We start from the raw sequence: 27366 nt of genomic DNA, 5'->3' as shown, positions 1-27366 counted from the left end.
ATATAAATTATTTCAACGAATTCCAGAATTTGGTGTAGGGAGCAAGGACGAGATTTACCCAGCTGCTGCTAATGATGCTATTTTCAGTATCACGCCGTGGGTAGCCAATTTCTTCGTATCGTGATTACTATGAATCTTCTGAAGTTAGCGATAGGTAAAGGATGCATGCTAGGAAATGTGCTTACAAGAAAGAAAATCTGACGTCTTGCAAACTGTGAAACATAACTGCCTGTAGCCTCGAAATGAGAACGTTACCTTCGAAGTGTCTATTGACTCGTTGCTCTTATCAATTCGCTATATTAAGTTATCTATTATTAGATCATCTTCCTGATTGCGAAGATACCATTGAATAAACGTTAGATCTCATTGGGTCTGTTGTGAGCGGTGATGTATGACTCGAGACCCTCCAGTCTAGTCGACGCTGCTGCCACCACCTGCCGTAATCATCACTGTCTGCGTCAAAAGCGCGCCTACGTTTAAACAATACAGCTATCAAGTCCAAGTAGGGTAGTTCAGTAGAAGATACTGTGCCCTCGCGGGCTTTTTGACTTTTTTTTAGCTGTCGTGGTAACTAATCTCTTTCGTTCAAAAAGTGTAAAAGTTCAGTTAAACTTACGATGGCTTACTTCATTGTATTGTAGAATAAATGTTTTCTTTTTCTTTTCTCGTACACCATATTTAGCCGAACAAGTGTACAGTGGCATAAACAAAAGCGAGCTTGAACATCTCATATCATACCACAGTAAAGGAATCGGGGTACAATCTGTTTACTGCAAGCTCGCGACTCTGCATATCCAGTTATACGTGAAGAGCAAATGAAAAATCATTGTTGATTGTGATTCCAATGTTTACATGTTTTTACTGTATAAAATCTTTTCTTCGTTCATCCCGATTCCTGACAGATTCGGCGACAGTGTTAAAGGGCAATTAGCAGTGGCTCAATTAGCGTATCCACATCCCATGATCGTAGTCGTGGGATCACTTCTATCCACCATCGGTGCTGGATTACAATCGCTCACTGGTGAGTATGGTTACAATTTTTTTCTGTCGAAGGTGCCTACATTTGAGGTAGGTACAGCCTTTGGCCATTTTTTCGTAAATAGATCATACATAAATTAACTATGTTGGACCCTGTTTACAATTTGAACTAAAAAAAAAAAAAAAAAATCACGAAGAGTGCAGATTTTCTAAAAATCATCAGAAAATTAACAAGTTTCAAAGAGCCCGTACGTAGGCCTAACGTTAAACACTTCCAGGACGACGGAAAATTTATGTGAACACAGACGAACGGTTAGAGGTTTTTCGAAATAATTCTCACTGTAACCTAATGAATTCTCGTGATCAAATCACAGAGGTTCCCGTGATACAAGCTAAACACTTAATTCAAGCTATTTGCATATGAATAAGATAACCGCCTGAATGGATCTCGCCATTTTCCAGAAGAGTTAACACGAATTAGGACCTAGATAAGTAAGGCTATCTATCCTAATTGAATACAGGTCCAATGCTAATTGAATACGGTGCATCTTAATCCAGAAGCATAACCTTAATCTAAATTATAAGCTATAAAAGGCTGTTGACGAAGAGAGATTGACTCGAAAGACTGTGACCATTTTTTTTTCTAAAGCGTATGTAACGTTATCCAGATCGACTGTTTTAGCCAGGACTAAGTCGTCTGTTATACTGATTCGTTTCTGTTATTGTTCAAAGCCACGAAATTTCAAAACGGGTTTGAGACGGTTACGGGAAATATCTTACCGCTGCAGGAGGACAGTACGACTGTGTGAAAGGGTTTTTGAAACGGAGCAAGTACCACAATCTGTAAAGTTTCGTCAAATTAACCCTTCGAAGATGTTAGCTATTGCTGATTCTCGCTAAACAGTTTGAGTTGTATTATCTCAAGTGGCTTTCTTTTTCTTTATTTAAGACTTTAGGCGGTTTTCTTTAAGACAGCTTCGTACGGTATGAACGGCTATAAACGGTTTAATCCTACAATGAGGGCCGCTATTCTTGCGGTAAATGTCAGGCAAACTAAAAGGTTGCTATATGAAGACAGGTAGACCTTAAGGGAATGCACCAAATAAACATATAGACTGATACATGTGATAGATGCGCGTTTTCTAGCGAAATGATCCAGTAAATATAGATTTGAACTGCTCTTTCATTAAAATCATCGTCGTTTCTGCCCAATCATAGCAAAATCCGCACAGCCCATCATATGATAAAGTGTTTCCTAGTGTTAACGCATCGAAATTTCATTAAATGCTTATTTTATCAATAAAATTGAGATTGCTAATTACAATTCTGTTATAAAAAGAAAGCAGTTGCTGTGCCAAACCTGCGGAAAAAACAACTGACAGAGCGAACGGTTGTAGGATATCTTTTAACAAAAGAAAAGCACAATAGTAATATTAATAATAGCCTAATTATAGTGCGAACTTTATCCCACTCTAAGCTTCAGTTACGCGCTTGTCCTGGCGCCAGGTCACGAGAAATCGGCCGCCATCGAAAAAGAGCGAGCTTGATAGACAGTATAGCATACCTGCTTTCCGCATAATTTTAATAGGACATTATTGACCCATTTCGCCCGGTGGAACCGTTGACAATTGGAACAGCTACCTAGATCTTTCCTGGCAATACTACATTTTATGCACCGGTAGTTAACGCCCTGCCACTGGACTATTTCCTAATGCAATCGTTTGCCCAGGGCAGTAACCAGGGCAGATGATTGTGGTGTACTCAGAGGCTAACGCCGGCTAGCAGAGAACGATATATCTGGTTGGGAGTCGATAATAGCAGCTTATCGATAGGATCAATGATATAGAGTGGCACATGTTCAACTAAATTCAACCGATTCCTTCGCAGCAAAGGGGCGACCGGATATGCCACTTCTGCTTTCTAAGTTATTCCGTTGATTTATTAGTATTTATTCGCCTCTAGACCGGATACCTCGTAATCGAGTCCTTCGAATGAATGAATGCTTCGCTATTTTTGCTCGTAGTTTTCATTTCTCGCCTGTAACAAGCAACTTACATCCGCCGATTCATCTGTTCGTGTTCTATAAGAAGCACCAAATAAACACTTCACGCCTTGCTTCGAACGGTTGGCTTTCAATACGCAACGAAGTGTATTTGACCTTCACTATAAACCTACATCGTGTCGCTAAATTTACGAGGTAAATATGTTACTCCCCCCCCCCCCCCCACCATAGGGGTGCATGGGGTACTACTACGGGCAACGTTACGTCACAACGTGCGAAAAGAGGTGGATTAAATTAAAATTTCGCATTCGGATTCGTGATCCATCTGCTTTTGTTAAGGTTCGTGCATAGGTTTTGATCATTAGTCGGATCTTCGTTCCTCATTAACTGAATCTGCTCAGGCCAAAAGAACAACAAGATACATTAGATTAAGCCGACAGCTCTCTTCAACCCTACCTATCAGCAAGCATGTCGTGCGATCTATACACTAGACGGATGGCGCTGCGGGCGTCGTTTTGCCGAGCATTCACTGCTAGCGTTCGAGTGGATAATAACAACACTTTTTATTTGTTTAAACCAGATACTAACACTAGATTAAGGCTATTTCATGGATAATACAATAGAGGCTGTACATTTTCTCTTATAAGAGTCAGTGACCGCTGATTGTTGTCTCAGAGGTTCGTCTGCTAGCATACACGTGTATATAGATACGGGTCAATAGCTAGGATGTATGAAGCACAATATAATATAAATGGGTGGTGTTCGAAACCCTTCAGTAAGTAATACAGTTTGGCTAATAAAAGTCTATTTGTCCAAAAACTATACAAGCTTAGCGAGTCTTGCGTATAGAATTTAGCACTTGGTCCGATACTTCATGTACTGAATGGCCTATTCAAAGGTCGAACCTTATTGCCATTAAGAAAAAAAAATTTAGTAAAACGATTAATAGCTACGTATCCCGTGTGACGTCAGGGTATTTGTTAACTGTCTGGTCTCAGTTGAATGATCGACTCATTCCTCGTTCCAGCTAATTTCGATCTGTCAAGAGACCTTATACTCTATCCTGAATCCGACATCGATCAGGATATAATTCATAACCTGTTTGGCAGTAATATGTTTATTTATTATAGGGCAATTATGTTAGTACTGCATTATTACGGAGACAATTTCGATGACCGATCAAAACTCGGCCCTCACCACAGGGTTGGAAGAGGCTGCGATGATCTAAAACATATCTAAGAGAACTGGACGAAAGGAAGCACTTGCGTTGGCAACAATGGCAATGAAAAACTACACCAGAACGTATGATGTACCGCCACGATTGGGGTTATAGTGGTAGGGCAGTACACGTCAACGGCATAGAGACTTGGCCATCCGGAACAATAAAGCAGCATGGCTATGAGCATACTGACGACTAGCACGACAAGGTCAATACGTACTGGCCAGTAGCGTTGATGCACACAGCAGAGCTGCTACAAGGCAACGCCGGCAGCAATGGTGGAACAGGTTAACGTCATAAACCTACGGGAGTCGCTGAGGGCTACTAAGCCGGCAGGAAAAAACCTTTGAGACTACTTTTGCTTAGTCGTAATATTAAGCAAAGTTTGGTCAACCAAGTTCCAGCGTGTACAATGCTGATGTTGTGTCGCTTGTGCTGCCTCTGCTGTAGCCCGCGGCTGTTCGTAGGGGCTGCTGCACAGGCCACAATGACCTAACGTACTATGTACAGCAGTACCTGTAACAGTAATAGCGTTTGTGGGATGAAAAAAATGAAATCGTTTCGCGTTTACGCTCGAGAAAAAAGTTCTTGAACTTACTTTGAGGATTGCTCAAGAGGGCACCCAATATACTCGCCGCACGTTAGTACGTATGCCTAAAGCTAGTACATACGAGAAACGGAACAACGTACGAGTACGTTTTGAATAAAGTAATTTTATTCAAACTTCGGCTAGAAGCATTGTTTATGTAATGTGATTCTCTATTTCGCTTTAGAATAAACGAACAGCGGCGGAATTCTAGTTGAGACAAAGAAACCTAGGCAGCCTATTGTGACGGCTTCCTCGCATATAAGCGAATTCTACTTTCAATAGTTAGGAAGAAACATTTTTGGAGTCTTGGGTTTTATACTGTACAGTCGCTATGAGAAGAGAAAAATGGTGGAGTTACTCTTATTATACAGATATGTATCGATGTTAGACTTCATCCGATACGTAGCTGTTCCACAAACTGAACACTATTCATCTGATCTATGGTACAACATATACACTTCTTTTTTTATTCTGATTATATTTTCAATTCCAGTCAATCTGAGCGCAAAACACTATGTAGTAATGTTTCAATCGGCCGGGTGCCCGCCAATCAAAAAGTTATATTACGTTTGAAGGTGAGATGAACTCTACTATTTGAGTTTATCGTTTTCTTTATGTTGGAGGCACTAGTAAATCTGAACTCCACAATCAGGCTGAAATTTGCAAATGTCTTAGCTTTTTCATAGTGCTGCATTTTTAGAGCTATCTGAGTTTTTTTTTTGTCTTGACGCGTTTCAAGTGTAATCACCGCGGAACTTCATTGGAGCATACATTCGATAGCTCCTCTTGTATTCGCTATACATATCGAAATGATTGCATGTTTTGTTCATTATGCGTTCTTTCTTAGTAAGGCCTACGAAGCCTTGTTCCGCTCCCAAATAATAGATGTGTAAGTATAACTCACGATTTATCAATAAGTAAAACATCGTTCGCATCTTTTTCCCTCACCGGTGATACTTTTCTACCTGTTTTGGCACTTTGGCCGATATTTTATTACAAGTAATTGAAACTATGCTCACCTTCTGCATTTAAAGGTCCTTCTCATATATAACCAACAAGCTGTAGTACCGTACATCGAAAAACTTCGCTATTCTAGCTTATGAAAACATATCAAATATCGTCCAGCAAAATCCCTTGACACTAAAAAAGTGGCAAAGAAAGTTCGGCCATTATTCAGATTTAAACCAGATATGCTCCGAATAATTTCGAAATTTTAGTAATTGCCGAACAAATCAAAGTCTTTCCATACTTGAGAAAACATCGCCTTCTTTATTGTTTTTTGAGGTGCTGCTGATTAAGAATTAAACATCGAACTCAGCCATAATAGAGGTCTGTAAATAGACTAATAGAATAATAAAATAGAATAATAGAGATAGGTCAGGAAGAAAAACGTCAGATTATTCCAAAATGTCGCTTTTATCAAAACAGGCTAATAGGATTTCCTTGCGTAAAAATAGAATTGCTTTAGGTTTCGGTTAAGGGAAAATGAAGATTGGGCGAAAAACGCTACCACTCAAGTAGTTATTGTTATAGCAGTGTCCCTTGAGATTTTCGACATAGCTTACGTTGTCAAGATAGCTTTTCTATTCCCAGATAGATAATACAAAAAAGTTTTTGACCACCCATAACTATGAGACAATAATTTATGTTAAATGCTTAATGAAGTTTCATTAAACTAGAACGAAACGTCGGCAGGAATAACAACGCTTTCAAAATGGCCATGGCAGAATCCAGTGAACGCGACTGTAAGAATTAGAACATCATTATAGTGTTTCTACAAGGCCACGGAAGGTTGCTTAAAAAGAAATTATGCATGTTATGGTATTTTGGTGTACCGTAAATCAGGTATATTTAAGTAGATAAATTTATAATAACGGATATACGTCTAGTAAAGCTGGCATTGGGTGTCTAGTGGCACCACCATGTCAAATTTCATATAACAACGTTTCTGTCTATTATATGCTACTCTGGTAAACAGGAGCACCACGTCTGCTACAAGCAATCGCTAAGGACGGGGTAATTCCGGTACTTAACCCGATGGCTCTCTCATCGTCTCGAGGTGAACCCGTACGGGCCTTACTCCTGACGGCATTCATCTCTGAGCTGGGCATTCTGATCGGCAATCTCGATCACATCGCACCTATCCTGACCATGTTCTTTCTTATGTGCTACATGTTCGTTAACCTTGCGTGCACCTTACAATCATTGCTGCGTACGCCCAACTGGCGTCCGAGATTCAGGTACGTATTAGCTGTTTAGACCGTGCGCCGTGTGCTAGAACAACCACAAATAGCGACATACAAATAGAGCGAAGTTAACGAACGATATGACTCACCAAATAACAAACGCAAGTCTATAACGTGCATGTATAAACGACAACTGTATGTTCACGACTCCCGAACTATAAGCTTAACAATAGCTACATTGCAAACCATCTTGTCATAATGTATCAGATGAATTCCGCAACAACGTACTCTACCACGCAATCTCAAAATGATCATGTCAATTAGGTCAAGTATTATACGTCATTTTATGGGACCTATCATAAATTTTGCTGCTTATGCTATCATGTGGATTAGTACAGTCCGAATATTGCTTGCAAATGGGTTCTAAGTAGGCCGTATTTCTCAACGCTCTGGCGAGATATTTTAGTTCTTGCTTTTCTTTCCCCTTCAATAGATAGATAGATAGATAGGTAAAACTGTGCAAGATCGAAAGGATCTACGAATACGAACGCGTACGAACAATATAAAACGCCGAAACAACTGGAAGCGGTGACGCGATGGGCTTGTTGCCAGCAGGATCATTAAACTTATACCTTTAAAAAAACGTGGACGTGCAACCCTGTCGTGGACTTTCTTTGTGCCCGTGATGCCTCTGCCCCCTATGCTCTGGATCTGATAGAGCGGTTCCACATGTCTGAAGCCTTGACTACAAGTAGATGCAAAAGATATGCATATATTACAATTTGTATTTTGCCGTGTTTCGACCGTGCTCGAGTTAATGTCGTAGTCGGCCTAACTTCTTCGTGCGCTTTTTCCACCCAAATATTTATATCAATACTTAGTACCCGAATTTCTCGTTTGTGTAGACCATATGCTGCGCCATGAACAACGCCATACTGCACGCGGAACGTATAGATTCGCCTTTAGCATTAGAACGTGGGTAAGAGTAGGGTGGAAGCAAAATCGGAATCAATCAACTATTGTACATATGCAGATGAGTACTCGTCTTGGCTTGTAACGATGTCGTAATACATGATCGTATATTCGGTCAAATGGATACACAGGAGCTATTACAGCAGCAGCAGCAGAGGAACGAAAACAAAGGAAAGCTGAACCGCCGGCAATTCAGTGGAAAAGCAACTGGCATCCATACAAGTAAATAAGTTCCGAGCAACAGAACTTCGGTGACCAACGACCCTAAGTCTTTTCCGGGTCACTTTTGCTAGAAATATACGGCAAAAGAAAATGGAAGATCAAACAAACTGCTAAAGCTGCCGTAGTCGCGTAGCGCATACTTGTTCTATGTATTTGATCGTACTACTGGGCTTCGTTTGTGCCATTGCAGAGCGAAGACTGACAGAATTTACCCAAAGCTATACTTGATAATAGCTCAGGATAGACTAGCTTGTCCTGTTTTATGTCTAGTCCCGGTATCCTTTTTCCCGAGTTTAAGCCTCACTCGCACCGTCTCGATTTCAAATAAATTCGCGTAGCGTTTCTGTTCATACCGAGCTTGGAAAACTTAACGCGCTGTCTGATGAGATACTACAGGAGATCGTTTTTGTAGTACTAGTACCGCTAATTGAACACATTGAGTATTCATGCGGTAATAGGTAAACGCTCGATGTCTCTGATTTGAAGTTGCGTGTTGTTGACAGTTACACCCTTTCGAACGGCTATCCCATACGCTATTCCACGTACAAATATATTAGCGTATGCAAAATTGCTGGCCTTTCAAGACTATTAATTTTACCTCGAACAGAGCACGCTACCCGCAACAAGTCTTGCTGAGATACCTGAACATATCTAAGTAATACTTACTCTCAAGGGAATTTCAAAGTTCGTGTCATTTTCGCACTGCTGTGAGGGATTTCAATAAAAAGTAAGACCCTCTACGGAAGCGGCGTGGTACCAGCTAGTAGAACCAAGCATACGCGAACGCTATCGACGGAAACTGAAAAGAGAGGCAGACGGCTAAACTTTAGCAGCGATCTATTCTACATTTTTGGGCAAATACTATAATCCTATAAACTAGAGTTAGTGCATAAAGCATTCTACAACTAGTCTTCGAAAAAAATGAGTGAATAGTATTTCTAATATGATCACAGACTTAACTTTTACCGCTGCTGGCCTCCTGTTGACTTTGCTCCACTTCATGCTACATGGTCATGGTCTGGGTACGTTAGTCCAGCGATGGCTTCTATTGCTCCGTGAAGGAGACCTATCGGGATTGCGATACAGTCTATTGAGTAGCCAGCTGTCAGAGTCTTTCAAATTTTAAAATAAGAATACCGCAATACAATAGGTACATATTGCTTGTTTATTCTTATTAGTCGATCTATATAAAGGCAAAAAAACCTAGGTAAACGTGTTCCCTACTATCGAACTCGATTTTTGTTCCGTTCTAACTTGACGTATCTGCAAAATTCGTCTCTGAATATATATTTTATCCTTTTTCCAGACAGGGCAGGGTCTTAGAAGCAGCAGTTATTCGAAAATTCTCTGGACTCCATTGTTTCCTGTTAGCAGTGAACGTTAACGTTGAATCTGTTGAGAAGTTGAAGTTTTCTAAAGCACAATAGGTGAATCCCATAGTTCTTAAATGTTGTACGAAATTAAAATGGCCTTGCTAATGTAAGGTTGAAACGAAGTACCATGCTTATCTGTATCGGACAAGCTGGCGCGTTAACTAACTTTCCATTGACAACGTAGGAAAGCTATGACCTGTACAGATTAATGCAAATACCTTGAGATATTAGCAATGATATAGTAAAATAGGCAGAAATCTCAAATTTGAAAAATCGCGATTCTATAAAAAAATGTACACAATAGATAGCTACACAAGAGCTACACGAAAGCTACATAGGAGCTACCGAATAAAAGGATTTTCTTGTAAAGGTAATAACTCTGCGTTGGGTGCGATAACAGTCATAATACTTCGCTGCTAGCATAACTTAGGAAAGTTACAAGGAAATACGTGTCCAGTATCTATGGGCATATATAGTTTATGAATTTGTGGGATTCAACAACGCCGTCTAGAAACATGCGTAAATGCGATGCATATTTTCTAAGAAATACAACCTGTATATAATCAATGAACTAAAGCTCTGATTGATATATATATATATTGCCTCTCGCAGATACTACCACTGGTCATTGTCCCTAATCGGAGCTCTACTGTGCCTCGTTGTTATGTTTCTTTCGTCATGGTACTACGCTCTTATGGCTATGGCCATTGCTGGCATTGTCTACAAATACATCGAGTACAGGTAAGCACACGGTAGAAAGCTTTATTCGTATACTTGTTCCCAGTGCAATAGGTTGCCAGGTTCAACTGGGAGCATTCATTTTGTGAAAACACAAGTTAGAGGTTTCAGTCGAATGTTATGACATACGCAAACGGCGATGTAAGAGAACTTAGTTAGCAAGTTACCAGCTTGCTAGTTAATCATGTGTTCGTTTGGTACCATTTCTATTTGTAGGGGGGCAGAAAAAGAATGGGGAGACGGCCTTCGAGGTCTGGCGCTATCTGCTGCTCGATTCTCGCTTTTGCGTCTCGAGGAAGGGCCACCACACACTAAAAACTGGCGCCCGCAGGTATGAACGAACGAAACTATTCGATTCCTAATGCGACGGACTGTGATGATGGTAGAACCGGCTCACTTCGTAAACGCAGTCTGCAATGAGTATAGTGAAAACAATGGTAGGGGAATAGAAGTACCGATTAAGCGTTGAAGGGACTTTCAGCAAATCGGAATGGAACATTCAGACAGTATTTGGATAAGTACAATGGCATGTGTCTTACGGGAAAAAAATCTGATTTGGAATTAACAGGTATTGGTGTTATGTAAATTGAACAACGATTACCTGCCAAAGCATCGTAAGATGATCACATTTGCCTCGCAGTTAAAGGCGGGTAAAGGACTAACCATTGTTGCATCCGTTCTCGAAGGTACGCAGTCAAACATTTTCATATGGCCATCCGAGATCATTTTTATTTCGCATGAGAAAAACTTATGTAGTCAAGATTCTCTGAGTAGCTTTATGTTACTCAATGCGCATGCGTCTTGTTTTTACGTAACGTAACGTGTATTCGTTACGGCCGTGTCGAAATGGGATGACGAAAGTAAAAATGTCTATATTAGATATGTATACGTTGAATAAAAAAACGGATTGCTAGGAAAATGTATGGCATAGGAACAAGGCCAAATCAGTGCGACAGCTCAGTGCTGTGCTCCATATCCCTGGAGATCTTCCAGTTTATTTTGTGGTAAGATATGAGGCTCCATCATTCAGCACGATCAAGTAGGCTCGGATCAAGCGATTAAACAGAGGAACGTTTACATGAGTCAATACTTATTGGCTTTTTGTTTGTCTTCAATCGTAGGATAATCGACCCTTGCTAGCTGAATCAATTCAATGACGACCCATATTTTACCTAATGCTGATAGTATCTGTTCCTTTTCCCTATCACGAGCCTTATCAAGCTTCCGAGAGCCAAGCAAGCCATATCCTGACAGTGACTTGTTTACGACTACAAGTATAAGAACACTCGATACGTTGGTAGATAACGATGATTGATGTCAAGTTAACAGCTGGGTTATTTATACGTATCGGACGTTTAAGGGAATTAGATCCCTAACTAAAATGTAACATGATGGCACTGAGATGATAGGAGTGAAGTTATTAACTTCTTCTTCTGTGCTCCCACCTATCGCTCAGCCGCAAGCTGATCGTACGTTTAAAGCTTCAAGAAAAAGTGTCACACTACACTATTCATAATAATATATGCCAGCGTGAAACATTTTTAAATACAGTTTTTTTTTCAGAGTTAATTAGATAATTTCGCGCATATATATTGATACATATAGATACGCCAATGATATTAACCTATATTTGACATATTTTATGTATTGTTCAATGTGGATTGCTGACATGCGTAAGCTGTTCATCCTGAGAGTGCTTGGTGTCTTGTGTGAGCAGCCCCTGACTCTTGGCTAAACCTTTGAAGGCTGTTAGGGAACGACGAGGCAACCGCGAGGCTAGATGATCAAACCGAGTGTTTTTTTTTTATAAAAATTTTGAGGTACTGTGAAAAAGTGCCAAAGGAAATAATTTTCGAAATGCAACACGTTTCCAGCTAAGGAGAAGTGTGTCCTATCGGTTCTTACTATTGTAGCTGGATCGGGGTGGGCTGCTAAACACATGTGGTACAGAAGTAGCAGAATCCTCGATGCATCTGTTGCTGGTCGACATTCTGCTATGCAAGAAACCAGTTTGCCGATTCAGATTTTCCAAGAGTTTTTTTGCCCTTAGCAGCCTTGTTCTTTGAAACCTCAGGCCAAGATCATAAAAATGTTACTACCGAGCGAACCGTTCCTTACTGCTGTTCCTTGAGCGCCACTCTAAAATCGTCTTGGCTGATCGGCTTGGTCTAAAAGACTGGCCTTTGACTTGGAGTTTAAGTATCCGAGTTTTTTTGGCCTTTTTTTAACTGCGTCGCCATATTGTCGGGCTTGGTTTGTGAACGAAAGCTCCTCGTACTTTATTTCCATTTTGGACGTGTCTTCCAAACGCGTAGTACAACGAAGCATCCTCCTGGCCATCCTTTGATCTCACTCGAGCCCGCATTGTAGCGCTCATTTGGATTCTTCTTTCACAGATTTTCTAGTTTTCCTCTGTGTGGAGTACTGTATCGGCTTTCCTCTCGCTCCGGTGCGCGCAATCGGAAACGGCCGAGGGCGCCAAGAAGAAGACATCACCGGCTGGCGCGGACATCGTCAGTAAGACGGTGCTTGGCTAATGTCAACAGGTGAGTTAAATTAAAAGGACGACTAAGGCTAAGGTGCGAGGGAGCCAGTGAAGAGCAGCCACCACCAATTAGCGACCGACCCTACATGGTTAACGCCTCAGCAAAGAGGTGCCTCCCACTCTGGACTTTGTCGAGGTATCCCCTGCTAAAAAGTCCGTCTACTTCTTCCACTTGATAATGGCATCTATATACGGTCTGCACTGGCTTTTCCTCTTCAGCAGCAACAGCAGCAGCAGCAGCAGCAGCAGCCAAACTAGCACCTTTTTTCAATCCCCTCTCGTTTCTCGTCAGTGTGGCTGCATTCCACTTCCCATGCAACAAACCTTAGCAGTACCGTTGTTGGAGGCATTGCAGAAGGAAGGACAAGGAGCCAACTACATTGAGGCCTGCTCAACGCTCGCTAATACAAGTGGCCCGTCATTCTCTTATCTGGCAGCCTGACGCTTCGACTGTTGCCTGCACCATTGCAGTCCTTGCTTCACCGAAACTACAACAGCACAATTAAATCATGTTTGGAATCAAATCAATCGTCCTTATCCGCCTGTGACCGCCCGGAACTTTGTAATAGTTCCTCTACAGTTTCACTAACTATAACATCACGCGCGTGCAACTGGTTGATACTAACTTTGTTAGCGAGTGCAACGTTGCGCCTGGAGTCTGTGATTAGGTATTGATAACGTGAAACACACAATAGGTTGAGTTCTTAAGTGCTTGGGTTGCTTCACCAATAGCACAGTCATAAATTTCAATGTAATACTTACACATAGATCGATCTTCGGAAGTTCATCGCACTATTGCTATTTGCGTCAGTTATCTGGATTGTGATCGTTCTGTGCGTGTTCACGCTACCATCGAAGACAACGTTGATGCTTTTAACCATTTTCCTTCTAACTTTTAATAAAATGAAAAACGCTAACAATTATTTACTAGGTCTAGTTTCAGTCAGTACTACGTCTTTTTTCTATTTTACTCCATTAGCATCGTGTACCATCACTACCTGTCTGTTTGATTACATACGAAGATCTATTTTCGTACGCCACGTAGCCTACATTGCGATGACAGTGTCGGTACGTTCGTCGATCGTTTACAGTTTGCTGTCCCACCCCGAATCGAATCTTATATAGAAAGATATCCGTCACGACGCTCTCAGTCGGGCCATTGCTTACTGAATAAGTAGTTTCTTTTATACGACACAACCATACAAGGAATTTTGCTTTTTGTTTGTCTCTAGCCAGGACCAACATTCTCCACATAACGATAAACTTGCACTCCGCCACAATTGGTGGTACTAGCGTAATGCTGAACTAGACTTCGTTAAGTGCCCACCGGCGACCGTCGAGCACCTGGATGGAGTAGCTGAATGTCGAATTCGCTGCCTAGGCCAGAGATATACTCTAAAACGCCGAGCTTAGCTGGAGCTCGGTCCCGCTCACTATAATACATCACCGCCACAATCAGCGAGCTGCTTGTGTAGAAGTCATCCCAACCTAGTATGGGTAGAGTTAGACCTATACGTATTATGAGCCGGAAAAGCTCCTGAAAAGGTTTTTTCTTGTCCTATTCGGTACAGCTGATGAAATCACCGGCAGGGTCTCCAATGAATCCGATCTCAAAACGGGCCACGACGATTCGCCACGCGTTTAGCCGCGATATTCGAAAAAATTAAGTTCTCCTGCTTCAATTGCCTCAGAGAAACGTTGTCCGATTAATTATAGCGTTCTATACTCGTAGACATGCACTGAAGCAATTTCGGAAAATGTCGTTCGTATGTACTCTTCAAGACGTTGAAGTAAAAAAAAAAAGACCATATCTCTCTATTCCGATGAATATCTTAAACCTATTCGAATGAACATAAACTATGGGACTGGCTTAAACGAGAGTGCCTCGTTCTTTTTCTTGCGCTTCATTTAAATCGAATCCATCAACTTCAAGGAGGATTTTTTTCATTGTAATTCAATTGTCGGCCATACTTACCTAACCTGCTATTGTACTCCCTTAAGTCCCATTGCTTTTGCGGTAAAGTATCTACCTGAAAATATTTTAGAAAGTAGTCCCGCTTGTACAACGACGACTACCCTTGTGGCCATCGGATTTAATGAACTACGCGCATTTCCAGTTCGAAGAATAGCTTTCTAATTGTGATGCTTAATTCCTGAGGTGGTCTAGCATTTTACCCTAACTTGAAAGCTAAGACCCTGCTAATTTTGTCGCAACATATATATAGAGTTCTAAATATCGCAGTTACTGCGCATGAGCGCTAGGTCTTTTGTTTCTTTCATTCGTCTATTGATTGTACTATGTAAGGATAATAATACTATTTTACTCGAACATGTCTGAACACCGTCTGCTGATTCAATAGGTGACTACCAGAAAATGGCAGCTGAAGCACAAGCATCGAAACTAAGTCTGAAACGGGTCCTTCAAGAGGAGCGCGTCAAAGGCTTTGCGGAGGTCGTCGTTGGAAGCAGCGTCGTCTCGTCAATTGGACATCTGTAAGTTCCATAGAAAAAAAACTTGTATCTGTTACCTGCTCTCGATCGGGTACCAAGTACGGCCAGAGATTTCCTCAGATAAGACTCATTTTTAACAAACGTTTGCATCACTTTAATTGTCAATAATTATGACACGAGATAGAGTAAAAAATATTTTTTTTCTGTCTTTCTAATACTAGACTCTAAGATAGGCATACAGCAACGTGATTTAATCTTGTGGCGGCAAGAAACTTTTAAAAAAATTACTTTATAACCTTCTGTTAGTACATTGAGCGCAATCTGTCCAATTATCTCTTCATTACAAAGTGCATTTTAAGATTAAAGGGCATGGAAAAGTGGGGCAAAATCAAACCGATCGTCTTCCCGAAAATCAAATAAAAAAAAAAAGAATCTCAGTTTCAGCAGAACTCCGTGCACCCCAAGCAGTCTGTATACAGCAGGTAGCCACGTGCAATAGCATTACTATAATCATTATTAATATTCCCGGCACGTGCTGCTTCCTAAGTGCGCAGGTCAAAAATACCGTGAAGCAAGATAATATTAACTGCACCGTTAGCTGTGTACATTAAAGGAGCTAGCTGAAAGACCATCGACAATCGAAGATAACAAGGCCTACCTTAATAACAAAATAGCGTATAGCAGATAGGCAACCTAATAAAGGCACACAAGGTACACCGACTATTATATGTGAGTCAATTGATATCCTGATTCAGTGACATGTCCAAAAATCCATTTAAATCCTGTAATGAACTATAAGAAATCATAATTCGGGGGGGGGGGGGGGTCTGATCCACAATATCGATTAATTCCCAATGATGAAAAAGTGTTATCTATTACGCTTCTAATATCAACCGCGATTCCTGATCGATACGCTGCACCACTCACTAACAGTATACGTGCAGTAAATATAATTACTATTTTGTGCTTTTTTGTTTATCAATTACGTTGAGTATATGTTTTGCATATGCAGAAACGTCAGAGAGAGTTATCTTGTTCATCGTGCTCTCATCATTTTCGATAGCCACTGGCTCTCAGGCAACATCGATCATATGAATATATAGTGTTTTACAGCAGCTCCGTTCCACTTCTTGAGCACAGCAGGATCACTGAATATTGCGTTACTGTATCATATGATAACTATAGCTTTTATGGAAAAATCATGGCATAAGAATACACACCCCAATAAACGCGGATGGAACCATTCGAAAGGGTTTCCCGATCTGCCGTCGTGCACTGCAAACTATACGCAGACCTAGGCTCGCGCGCGCTTGCATCCTCGCGCCCAAAATTTTTAGCTATTTTGCAGTATATTCCTGCTTCTGTTATATAACTGATTCACAACGTCTCAGTAACTGAGATGTCAAAGACTACTAATCTTCCATCACATACTTTCTTTCGCTGTTTCAACAGGACACAAATGTCCGCATGTTATATGCCTACCTAATACCGTATGTATGTAGTTATCATGACCAAAGGGGCAGGATTCTCCAAAGGACAGTGGCAAAACGAGACCGCTTAGGTTTGAAGAACAGTAAATACACATATACAACTATCTGTGAACATCTTAATGTGTGAGTCGTACGATTCACTCTCAAGTAAAAAATCCTTCTTCTGTCGTACCAAAAGACTAGGTTTAGGAGAGCTTCTAATGCGAAACGCGAATAAACGATAACTTTAACAAACATCTTCTTAATTGCCACTACGTTGCTCCCAAACGGTTGCCATATATAGCTGGTAAACTGCTGTGGGGCGCGTTAGCCACCTACTATATAGCATCATACCTTCTATCGACGCCTATCAAATATATAAGGTCACACCGATTTCACGTTTCGACATCTGAAGACGGGCAATTATTGTTCTATCGGTTACATAGGCGCTAGACACACACGCCAACACTTTGTTCCCCATCGATCGCTATCGCTGCTCTCTCAATGACAGCTGCTGACTGCTGTTATCAATGTACGCGTCATATATTGTATTATTATTATCAGGCCTCAAGACATTCTAGGCCATCTATATTTTACAAAGCTGTCCCATTAATTTTTCTGAAATGCATTCACTTTCCCACCTTTTTTTGGCCTATATCTTGCCGCCATCTGCTTCGCATTTTTCATTCGCTATATTAACGGCCAATGCTGACGATGGCGATAGTTTCGTTGTGTTTTGTCACTATGTCAAAAGCCGGCAGATGACAGCGGTCGGACGCCGTTGCAGCAAACGCCACAAGGGCAGTCCTGAACAGCTCGAGGCGCACACAGTTACGACCATAGCGATGCTAATGAATGAAACAGGCGCGAATGAAACCCAAATGTTGCGGCTAGTGAGTAAAGCTTGTTCAGATATTAGAACTTGAAGCTCCCGCTAGCCGGTGGCTGAATTCTTGGACTGCTTCCGTTCAATCCGTGTCTGACGATTACCCCGTCGTGTTTTCTCTACGTTTATTACGCTCGTCAACGAAAAAAAATTGATCAATCTACAAATAGGCTAACATCGACAAAGGGGAAGTAATCTGTTCGGGGGCAATTGGTAATGTTGCTACCCTACCCACACCTGACCGGAGAATTCAGATCGTCTCGCTCTCATTGTTCGGCCGCAATTGGATATCACGATGTATTAAATTAGGGATCGTGTTCTGGTGTCTGACCTGTTTCGCTGTGTCTTTGTCTGCCTCATACCCTAGCCGAGTCTAAATCTTCAGCCATCAACTCCCTCCCTGGATCATCCCAATTGAAGTCCTGCCAAGCAGCATGGAAAACGTGTCTCTGTTTCGTCTTGTGATAGTGATGGGGGCAGTTCAATACGTAGCAAAAGCGGATGTATTTTTTCAGAGAAACTCTGCAGCGGTTCTCTGACAGAAATTCGACTCAGCTGTGGCTATAAATCGTGATAATTGGCTTCAGACACAGAAGGAATTTAATAAATGGGGTCTTCTGGTTCAAGTCAGGTGAACCGAATATGAGCGAGTGTATGCGTTAGTATGTTAAAGAGAGCGAAAAACGTATAGAGAGGATAAACTTTAATGGAAAAAAGGATTACCTAGCCGGTCGAAGCAGGCTAAAATGTTTTGCTCTAGTGAACGCGTAAAGTCTTATCCACAGAGTCTTTCAGACCGTACGATGAGGAAGGGACAGTTGGAGAAGCTGGCCGGGTTAAACTCAGGAACGAGGGTTCGTTTTCACGCATATGGAATATAGTTTAGGAGCAATCCAAAACTCGATCAGAAGTCGATAAAATTAATTTAAAGCTGATGACGTGAAATTAGTCGATTTATCCGCGGTGCTTTTAGCTCCTTGCTTTTTACAGAGACAACAAAAGCAATAGCCTAGGAAAATTATTATTGATTACTGGTAATAGTAGCGGACGTTCAGACTAATAGACTCTGCTGATCCTAGTGCAGTTCTGGAAATTCTGTTTTCTTCATAAGTATCCTAGTTGTGCGCGCTAGGCGCAAGTTATATGGAAACAAAAGTCTAGAAATGCTATCTGTTGGGCTGGCGCGCCTTAGGCAGCAGGTGGTACTCCACTGCAAGGCGAAACGAATCTTCTTGGAGGTTCCCGTGCTCTACTGAAAGCATACATGTCCCAATTAATGTCATGGCATACATGTCAATCTTTCGTTCCCTAACTCCAGCCCCGCAAGCTGCCTTCAGCGCAAATTGACAAATAGCGTTCTGTTTCCTGTACAGAAAAAGATCTGCGGTGCGGCTACCCAGCATCAATATTGATATCAATATTAAGTAGGACCAGGCCGACACTGGTTGACAGCTTAAATCTTTGCCACCGGCCCGCTCCTGTGCTCACGTGCAGTATTATAAGCTGCGATAGCAGAAACCCTCGGTTTCTTTTGTTCACTGCTATAGCATTTTATTATTAAACTATACAGACACATACAGCAGATTTCGGTATGGGTAGGACAGATTCTGAGAATTTCCAAGAAAGATGTCTGTAGCCATTTTACACTCGAGTATGAAGTAGGAGATTATTGAGCGTGTTGCTGTTTATTTACACGTTCGCTATTTGTGCTTGGATGATCTGAAACGTAAGCTAAAATAATGGTTATCTATTCAGATAAGTGAGATCCAACAATAAGTTGGATATCTAAACTGACAGTTTTTATTAGTGAATATAAGAAGGGGCACATTACAAAATGGAGGTCCCGGAGAGCAGGGACATTTGTTGTCCACACATTTTACATGGATAAAAACTTGTACGGTCATGCAGCGTGCTAAGTTCGTACATTCCCTAGCTTACTATCTTTTCTCATATGAATTGAAATCATGTTGTTACAGGAAAGTTGTCACAGGTTTCGGACGCTACGGTATGTCTTAACCGGTGTTAAGTAATTGTCGACTTGAAGAATGATGCCTCGTTCTCTTTTACATACTCAGAAATATAAGATGATTTTCACATAATAATAGTCAGGTCACGTATTTCTTTACGGTGAGGCCAAAATGTAACAAGCTACAAATAACTGAGGCTTTCTTTATCTATCTCAACATGTATTATTACCTAAATAGCGCTGCATTGCTAAATGATCTTTGCTAAGCAACGTTTCCATGCTTATCGTAGGCGTCAGAGTAAGCAGAGATCAATTCTGCCTCTTTCTATCGGACTTTTTTTCCCATAGGCAGGAAAAAGAGCGAAGTCAGTAGAGTCTTGAATGAATTGCTCTTTGTCGGACGATCCAAATAGTATGGAAAAGTTCAGAGTAAGTGACGCTTTTTACCGTCGCCTACATCGCGGATTTTCTACAAGAACGGATCTACTCCGTATCAAGCTACAAATAAGACACGCGGCACCTGAATCGCCGGCCCACAGGAGCAGTTATTTAGGTATCAGCGTTGGGTTTGCATGTGAACCATAAAATTAGTCTACACGCTAAACTATTGATCGTCCAATGATCGACGAAGTGTGAATGGTACGTCGAGCCTTCAAAATATCAATGCATTAGTACCTCATAAAGTAACGGCTGCTCTTTCACTTAGCAAAAATATGCCGTTTTTGGCGAACCCTGGCGAAAATATAATTTACTATGTATTCTCCGCAGCTTTCTACGGGCTTTTTTTCATTTTTCAAACATTGTATCAATTTTATCTTCCCACTAATTGCTCGGCCTCATCTGTTCCATTCGTTTGTCTGCTCCGTTTTGAAGTAAAGAGACAACGTTTTTTGTCGTCCGTAGCGATTCGTGCAGGGATCTGTCATTGCACATTGCTCGGTGCCGGGCAAAATTTTGGGAGGTAATGAGAAACTGCTTTTGCCTGTTTGTACCTTCATTCAGTCTTTGAACCATCTAGGCCTTTTGTTTTTAAAGCGTGTGTTCTGTAGACTGCGGACGGCTAATCAGAGTCGCATGAACACAGTTCCTTTCTTACCCGTTTTACTAGCTTTGCTAATCGTTCCCGTTCCCAAGTGGTTCAGGGGGTCCTCACCAATCCCGAATGGCGGACCGGACCGGGTGTAACTTGCACTTCCAAAATGCATTCAGCAAGCTACCTTTAAGTGGTTTTTAAATTGTGGAGCCCTGGCTGTGCCCAGCTCAAATGTCCGCGTCTGCTTCGGTGCCTCTAGACGTCAACAGACATCGAGACAAGATCGATGTTGAGAATTTTTTTTACACCGGGAATATTTATTTAGCTTTTGATAAACTTGAAATACGGCAAAGTTACTGCGGACACGTGCAGGAAACAGCGTGCTTTCTAATGACATATAGAAGCAAACCAGCAACAAAGAAGTAAAGAAGAAAGCAAGCATTTGCAACAAAACCTTTACTATTACTTTTTAGCGCACAAAAAAAATTGCTAATAAACCTACGCTGATCTTCGCGTATTGTTATTGATGTAAGCTGTTATTGACTGTCTTCCTGAAAAGAACACAACTGCACGTGTAGATGCTCAACAACTTTGTTACTCCACATCTAAAAGTTATCATCTGATCGGTAACTCTCCTCGAGGCACCTTCAAGCCGATGCGTGTTCCAAGATTTTTTCGAAGGATCAAGCAGAACGGATCGTTGCATGAGTTAAGATGTCTGAATTTGAATTTTTACGGAAGGAAGCTTATCTTTGCAGCAACGTCGATTCCGCCGCGTAGGTACCCTCGTGTCCTACCGAGTGCCTTCGACCACCACATATATATTGAATTAAACTGAGCTACACTTACAGTCATCCGTTATTTTGGTTAAAGTGTATTGAACAAGTGGATATTCCGGTTAAATTAACTAATATAAAATCAGCTCATCTCCCCCGTGCTTAGTGTGTCTGTTTCCTCTGTAAAAACTATTAATGGGTACGAGTTCAGGTAGATTATATCAGTGAGTCAAGCGCAGTATGCTGGACAAGGCAAGCTAGATTAGTAGTCTTAAGTAGTAAGTCCTATATCTACTGCTTACATAACGTCTATTTAGGTACCAGCTTCTATCGGCTTGCTTAGGTGTTTTCGAAATGGCACTACGAACCTTAAAAGGCAATTGAATTTGCTCTTACAGCTTTCGCTCGTATCATCGTAAGTCGAACTAACTCCACCTTGTTCTGCCATCTTTTTTTTACAGGATCCAGACCAGCGGACTCGGAGGATTGAAACACAACACTGTAGTTCTTGGCTGGCCGTACGGATGGAGACAAAGTCCCGACGATCATGCATGGCGCGTCTTCATCGGTATATGTTATTTTCAGCGGTAGAATAGACAACAGAATATATTGATCAGGTGCCAGACGATGTATTAAATCAAAGTAGGTATAACGTCAGCTATCGTTAGTGTCGTATTATGTAAATGGTGCATCGTGCAAATTTTTTAAAAATAAATTCACATTAGATTCAATTCATACCACGTTTAATGTACTTCCCTATCCCTGCATCTTGAAGACGGCTTTCACGCGCCGTAAATCTGTCGACGTACGGTAACCTATTGATATTCTGGTACAGAGTCATTGTTTATTCTGTCAGAGTACGTTCAAGCAATTTGTACGTATGAAGCGTTTGTCCTAATGAACAACTACATTTTTGCAACCCAAAACCCACATCTTATCGGTTTTCATCGTTCAACCAAGATGAGCTTAGCCCACACTGTTTCAGTAAGCATGGCTCGCTGCTCATCGGTGCAAGACGGGTTCCTTGAAACATTTAGAATCTTGCAGTGCTATATTTTATATGTTGGTCGGATAGCTATACCCGTCAATCGAACTTCTAGCACTACATGTCCTTTACGAAAATATGGGTTCAGTTTGATATCTTGAAACAACACGAATAACTTGGTGATTGACGACCGTGGCCTAGTACGCAGTGCTGAGCAGCTTTTACCAAAATGTTACGGTATTAGACAGGGATTTTTTTGAATAAGATAGCGCTGCAGGACTTTCTTATCGGCCGTGAAGTGGCTTGCGTTTAGTCAAAGCAATAACGAGCGATTCATATATTCCATCGCACAAGCATCACAACGAACGTTTTAAAATAACCAGCCGAGGTCTAGCGAGGCCTTTGCATCGTAAAGCTTTAAGCGTAGATCACTGCGTGAATCTCCTGGTGCAAAGAGGACCAAATTTTGCAAGGGGGGCATTGTGAGGCAGTGAAGTATTTCTACCGAACCTTCGTTGAATGATAACGAAACAAGATAAGCACCTCGCCTTTCTGCTACAGTTTCGTCTGACCTGAACTTGCACCTTCAGAGGCAGGATGAAAGCGAGTAACGTTTAAAGAAGTCATGATCACTTCGGAGACTATGTGGGCTAGTGTGAGGCAGAGCTGTATGACCGACGTGCTAGCGATGCTAATTTCGCGGAAATATTTAAAAACGACCAGGTGGTCTCAGTTTACTAAGTAGTGCGTATATGTCAAGTTGAACCCAAATCTTATAGTTTCACGCCATTGCACTAGGTTTCGCTGCTGTCAACAACGTGAAACATATCATTGCATTTGAAAGAAATGTTAATTACTATGGTTTTATCGGCATGGTGGGCAAAACAGTACCGTCAATATATCCACATCATTTCGTTATAAATGACAATTATAATCCGGGCTTCAGTCTGGTCTAGTTGATTAGTTACGCTTTTCTTAATTAAATAATACACAATTCATGCATATGCCACACTGCTTCAGGCTGGGCAGCAGACATTTGTGGACTAGATTAGACCAATAACTCTTGGCCTACTTAATTTAGGACTTAACTTCTATAGCCGTAATCGCAGTCCTTTCGAATAAGAAAAACATCATAGTTTTTGCTAAATGGCTGATTATAGTCATTAGGATACCTGATCATGGACAAAGTTCATCAAACTTTTGAGACTTTTTTTGTGTCGTCTTACTTCAACCAAGGTCGTTTAGGCTGTACGAAATGATATAATTTTGAAAACACCATTGCCTAGCTTAAACCACAACAGAGGTTTGTGTATTTTGATTTACACGAATCACAACTATTTCCTTCTGTATTGCCTGAAACAGATTTCATATGCTTTTTCGGAGAACGACTGGATTATGGTGCGTGATGATTTTTGCCTTATTACTTTAGAGATTACTCCGCATGAAAAAAAGGACATCTTGATATTGTCCATGCGTATTGGACCGTATTGTCCAAATATGAACGCAATCCAGAGGGCAAGTTTGACTACTCTTGACCCACTGAAATACAAGGGTGGCAGTACATATCGGAGCACCATTATGTGAGAAGAAAGGGCTAGAAACAGCAGAACTAGAGCGGTTACCCATTCCTGATGTATTAAGATCAAATTATGAAAACTAACACCAGCGTGTCTATACACACAGTGCCGCGATTACAAGATAAACAGCAAATTTTCTCGTTATGTTTTAAATATCGTGTCACCCGGATCGCTCCCACAAAGAAGATTTTTATGGGCTCAGGATGAAACCCACTAAGTTGTGTAACTACATTGAGCGTAATTATTGAAATCTATTGTCTAAGAAGATTATGTCAGCTTATTAGTTGTCGAGGGCCCAAAGCTCGCTATTACATGAACCCTTACTGTGACGTCTTGTTTGTTCATTAATCCAGTAGGATAGAAATGATTACATACGATATTAGAATAGCACTGCAACTGCCCTTCAGTCTAGGCAACAAACACGCGACGCTTTCCGTGTCCTGCACACTTAGTCCTGGGGCACTGCTCTCTTCATTAACCGAGCAGCAAACTCAACTATTAGTGATCGGCAGAAAATTTAGATATTTACATTATTTAACATATTCTTAATTACTTCATAGACGTCTCCTTCGGTGAAGATTTTTCGCAAGAACCTAGAAGACAATAGATGCAGGTTCAGTTGTTTCGGTCCTTTTTACAAAATGGTCCTGGAAGCCATGCTTAACACGTGGTATGCGATACCGTCGTAAATAATGGAACCTTTCAGGAGCCATATTTGTAAAACAAGCTTAATCAGCTCAATTTTCTGATTCAAGTCCATGATAAAACGACATTTACTGCTAAATCTGCTGAACAGCGCCGTATCTACAGGCGGGACTCCGTTGTTACGCAAGTGTTCAAACCAAGACTATGCATCAATTGATGAAATTGCTAGCGACGAGCTAACACGTTCTTATCGTTTTTGTACAAAAACGCCCATTATCACAACATTGCTTTTCATTTGAAAAAAAAAAAGTGGTCAGCGATCGAAATTGCACTTGGACGCTGAAACCTGCGTCTCTTCGTTACTAAGTATGATCCTCCGCCCGCTAATACTTTATTTGAAGTATAAAACACAACAAATTGGTTATTTGACCAAAACTACTGTTAAATTTTAGTTAAAAAGCAAAAAAGATCTCGACCCGTCTTTCTACCTAAGCCATGTAGTCTGTGTAGACAACACTATATATATGTCGCGCCTGCGTTACCCTATATTTGATGCTTGACGACACCCAGCGATAGGGGAAAAGTAAAACGAGAAAAAAAAACCTGTGTATGGAACTTAATTTAAGCACAATAGTGATCTTTAGGAAAAGTAAACTCTAATGAAATGCATAACACGTTTATTTTATCTTCCTGTTTTACTACCTTCAAATTGCAGAGACAATCCGTAACGTGTCAGCAAGCAAGAATGCCCTTTTGGTCCCGAAGAACATTCAACAGTTCCCGTCTAATACCGAGCGCGTCCGGGGTACTATCGACGTCTGGTGGATAGTCCGTATCCTTTTGCCTACGACTGGCAGCGACAAATCACAAAAACTCACTTTGCCATTAAAAGAAAATCGCAGCAGTATAAAGTCCACTGGGGACACTTTATATTTATTACTTTTATCATTATTATTCTGCTTAGAATAACAGTTTATTTAAATGCTCCTTCTTCCTTTTCCCTCTCCGCCATCTGTTACTTTTATATTCCATACGGGAGTATTTCCTATCCTTTCCATAAGCCTGTTTCTTTGTGTAACGAACGGAAGTCGAAGGACGTAATTGTGATGGTATAAAGAAGTGCTTCTTATATTATGTTTCGCTTTCTGCCAAGATTAAAAAACTGCCTAAACAGCCCGAAGTTCGGTGAAAATCCCATGTCCACAAAAATTGCTCATAAGCGATTTACTAAATTAATCGAAGCATCTCTGAACTAGGGGATGTATTTTGTCCCAGTTAGCCATTCGAAGTCTAAGCATGAGCATTGGAAGACTAAGGTGGGTGGCAAAGGACTCGCGAATTAAGTTAGAGGATGAAGTGCCATCTTTAGCCATCCTCACTCAATAGACGTTATTCAAAACCTAGAAGTTTAGTTGTTTTGTAACTGAGTTAAAAGCATTAAGAAAAACGGCTTTTTATTGCCTCTCAGCGTACTGTCCGGCGCCGAGACAATAAGTGGACGAGGTGGTTACAGGTGACGAAAAATGGTATCCCCGCGTCAATATTAGGCGGATACTATGAAAACATCAACTAAAATTAAACCATCCTATCAATTGTGTTTCCTCCTTCAGTATTTATGGAAATGAGACAGACCCAAATGACAACATGTAGAAACTGGGGAGCGTCGTCGAAGTCAGCCTCGACGTCAATCTTTGAAGCCACACGAACAATCTAACTCAGTTCGGTAATAAAAGCATTTGTTCAGTCCTTAATCATCTGGTTGTTTCCTCGACGAAAAAACAATGGCGCAGCATTTCCGCCTGACTCTGTTGGAAGAGCACTTACCGACAGCAAGTTGCGGGTTGTTAGTGGGCTTAGATTGGGCCTTAGAAAAAGGCTCATATATCTGCAGCAATAGAAGACAACGTGACTGGTACAAACTGAGATGCTTTAAGCTAATCATCAATACCCGACTGGTACGATACTGATACAAAGCGGTCAAGAATGCTTGATCAAAGTCTTCGTAAAGGATTTACGTAAGAGCAACCTGACCTATAGCGAAGCTATGGACGACGCCCTGACGGCAGGAATTCGGAAAGGAACATGCTGTGGACATGGGATATAACAGTCACAGATACAAGATTGGGGGCTATAGAACTTTCGAGGTAATAAACATGCGAAAGTAGCGTGAAACGTGCAGGCGTTAACGACACATATATCTAATTGAAGATTGAAACACCTGGAGTTAAATCACTTGCTTAGGGTAAGAGTGCCCTTGATTTGGTAAAAAAAAAAAAAGCTTTCCAGCTTTCCCCGGTTGATTGATCTTTATTATTGCCTGTGTTGTCCTATAAGCGGCTTTAATTTGTGCTATAGTCTGTAAACACACTTGCGTCTAATACTTTATTTTAATGTAATTAGATAGCGGAATTAGTCATAGTATGTACATATTAGATAAAACTTACGGTTATTATTATTAATATTTAAAAGTTACCAAAAAGGACAAAAAGTTGCTTTTTTGTCAGTGATGACTTTTGCGTGATAACCCTGAACTTAGCGATTCGCAGACGATGGTGGCCTGTTGATGCTGCTGCCGTTCCTGCTCAAGCAACACAAGGTGCGTACTTGTTTTTAAGTTTATGCTAAAGTTATTAAGTAGCACGCAGTGTCACCTTTCTTGTGTTAATAATAAGTATTGTACTTGTCTGTACGCTATATATATATATATATATATATATATATATATATATATATAGCGTGGCATTCAATTTTAAC

At 41.0% G+C, this 27366-nt stretch overlaps 1 protein-coding gene and 1 long non-coding RNA gene across 7 annotated transcripts in view; one reads left to right on the top strand and one right to left on the bottom strand.

Annotated features, from left to right (window-relative positions):
• Positions 1 to 27366, top strand: part of kcc (solute carrier family 12 member kcc) — a 229155-nt gene that overhangs the window by 196332 nt on the left and 5457 nt on the right. For both annotated transcript variants that reach the window (XM_022841387.2, XM_022841390.2), the window contains 9 exons: positions 903 to 1021; positions 6767 to 7028; positions 10154 to 10282; positions 10496 to 10610; positions 10848 to 10965; positions 15185 to 15317; positions 21867 to 21973; positions 25328 to 25444; positions 27159 to 27208. In XM_022841387.2, coding sequence (XP_022697122.1) covers positions 903 to 1021; positions 6767 to 7028; positions 10154 to 10282; positions 10496 to 10610; positions 10848 to 10965; positions 15185 to 15317; positions 21867 to 21973; positions 25328 to 25444; positions 27159 to 27208 — 1150 coding nt within the window. The remainder of the gene's footprint in view (positions 1 to 902; positions 1022 to 6766; positions 7029 to 10153; positions 10283 to 10495; positions 10611 to 10847; positions 10966 to 15184; positions 15318 to 21866; positions 21974 to 25327; positions 25445 to 27158; positions 27209 to 27366) is intronic.
• LOC111265044 (uncharacterized) overlaps positions 6971 to 27366 on the bottom strand; it is a 30264-nt gene continuing 9868 nt past the window's right edge. For 2 of the 5 annotated variants that reach the window (XR_015312899.1, XR_002683240.2), the window contains 5 exons: positions 27086 to 27190; positions 25315 to 25462; positions 15193 to 15315; positions 8835 to 9234; positions 6971 to 7062 (listed from right to left, as the gene is read on the bottom strand). This is a non-coding gene — a long non-coding RNA (uncharacterized LOC111265044). Of the gene's footprint in view, positions 7063 to 7606; positions 7720 to 8834; positions 9235 to 15192; positions 15316 to 25314; positions 25463 to 27085; positions 27191 to 27366 lie in introns of all 5 variants that reach the window. The other 3 variants (XR_015312900.1, XR_015312901.1, XR_002683239.2) reach the window with 3 other exon arrangements.

Source organism: Varroa jacobsoni, unplaced genomic scaffold, assembly GCF_002532875.2.
Source record: "Varroa jacobsoni isolate VJ856 unplaced genomic scaffold, vjacob_1.0 scaffold_925, whole genome shotgun sequence".
NCBI classification, from domain to species: domain Eukaryota; kingdom Metazoa; phylum Arthropoda; class Arachnida; order Mesostigmata; family Varroidae; genus Varroa; species Varroa jacobsoni.
This window is presented reverse-complemented; position numbering and strand designations above follow the sequence as displayed.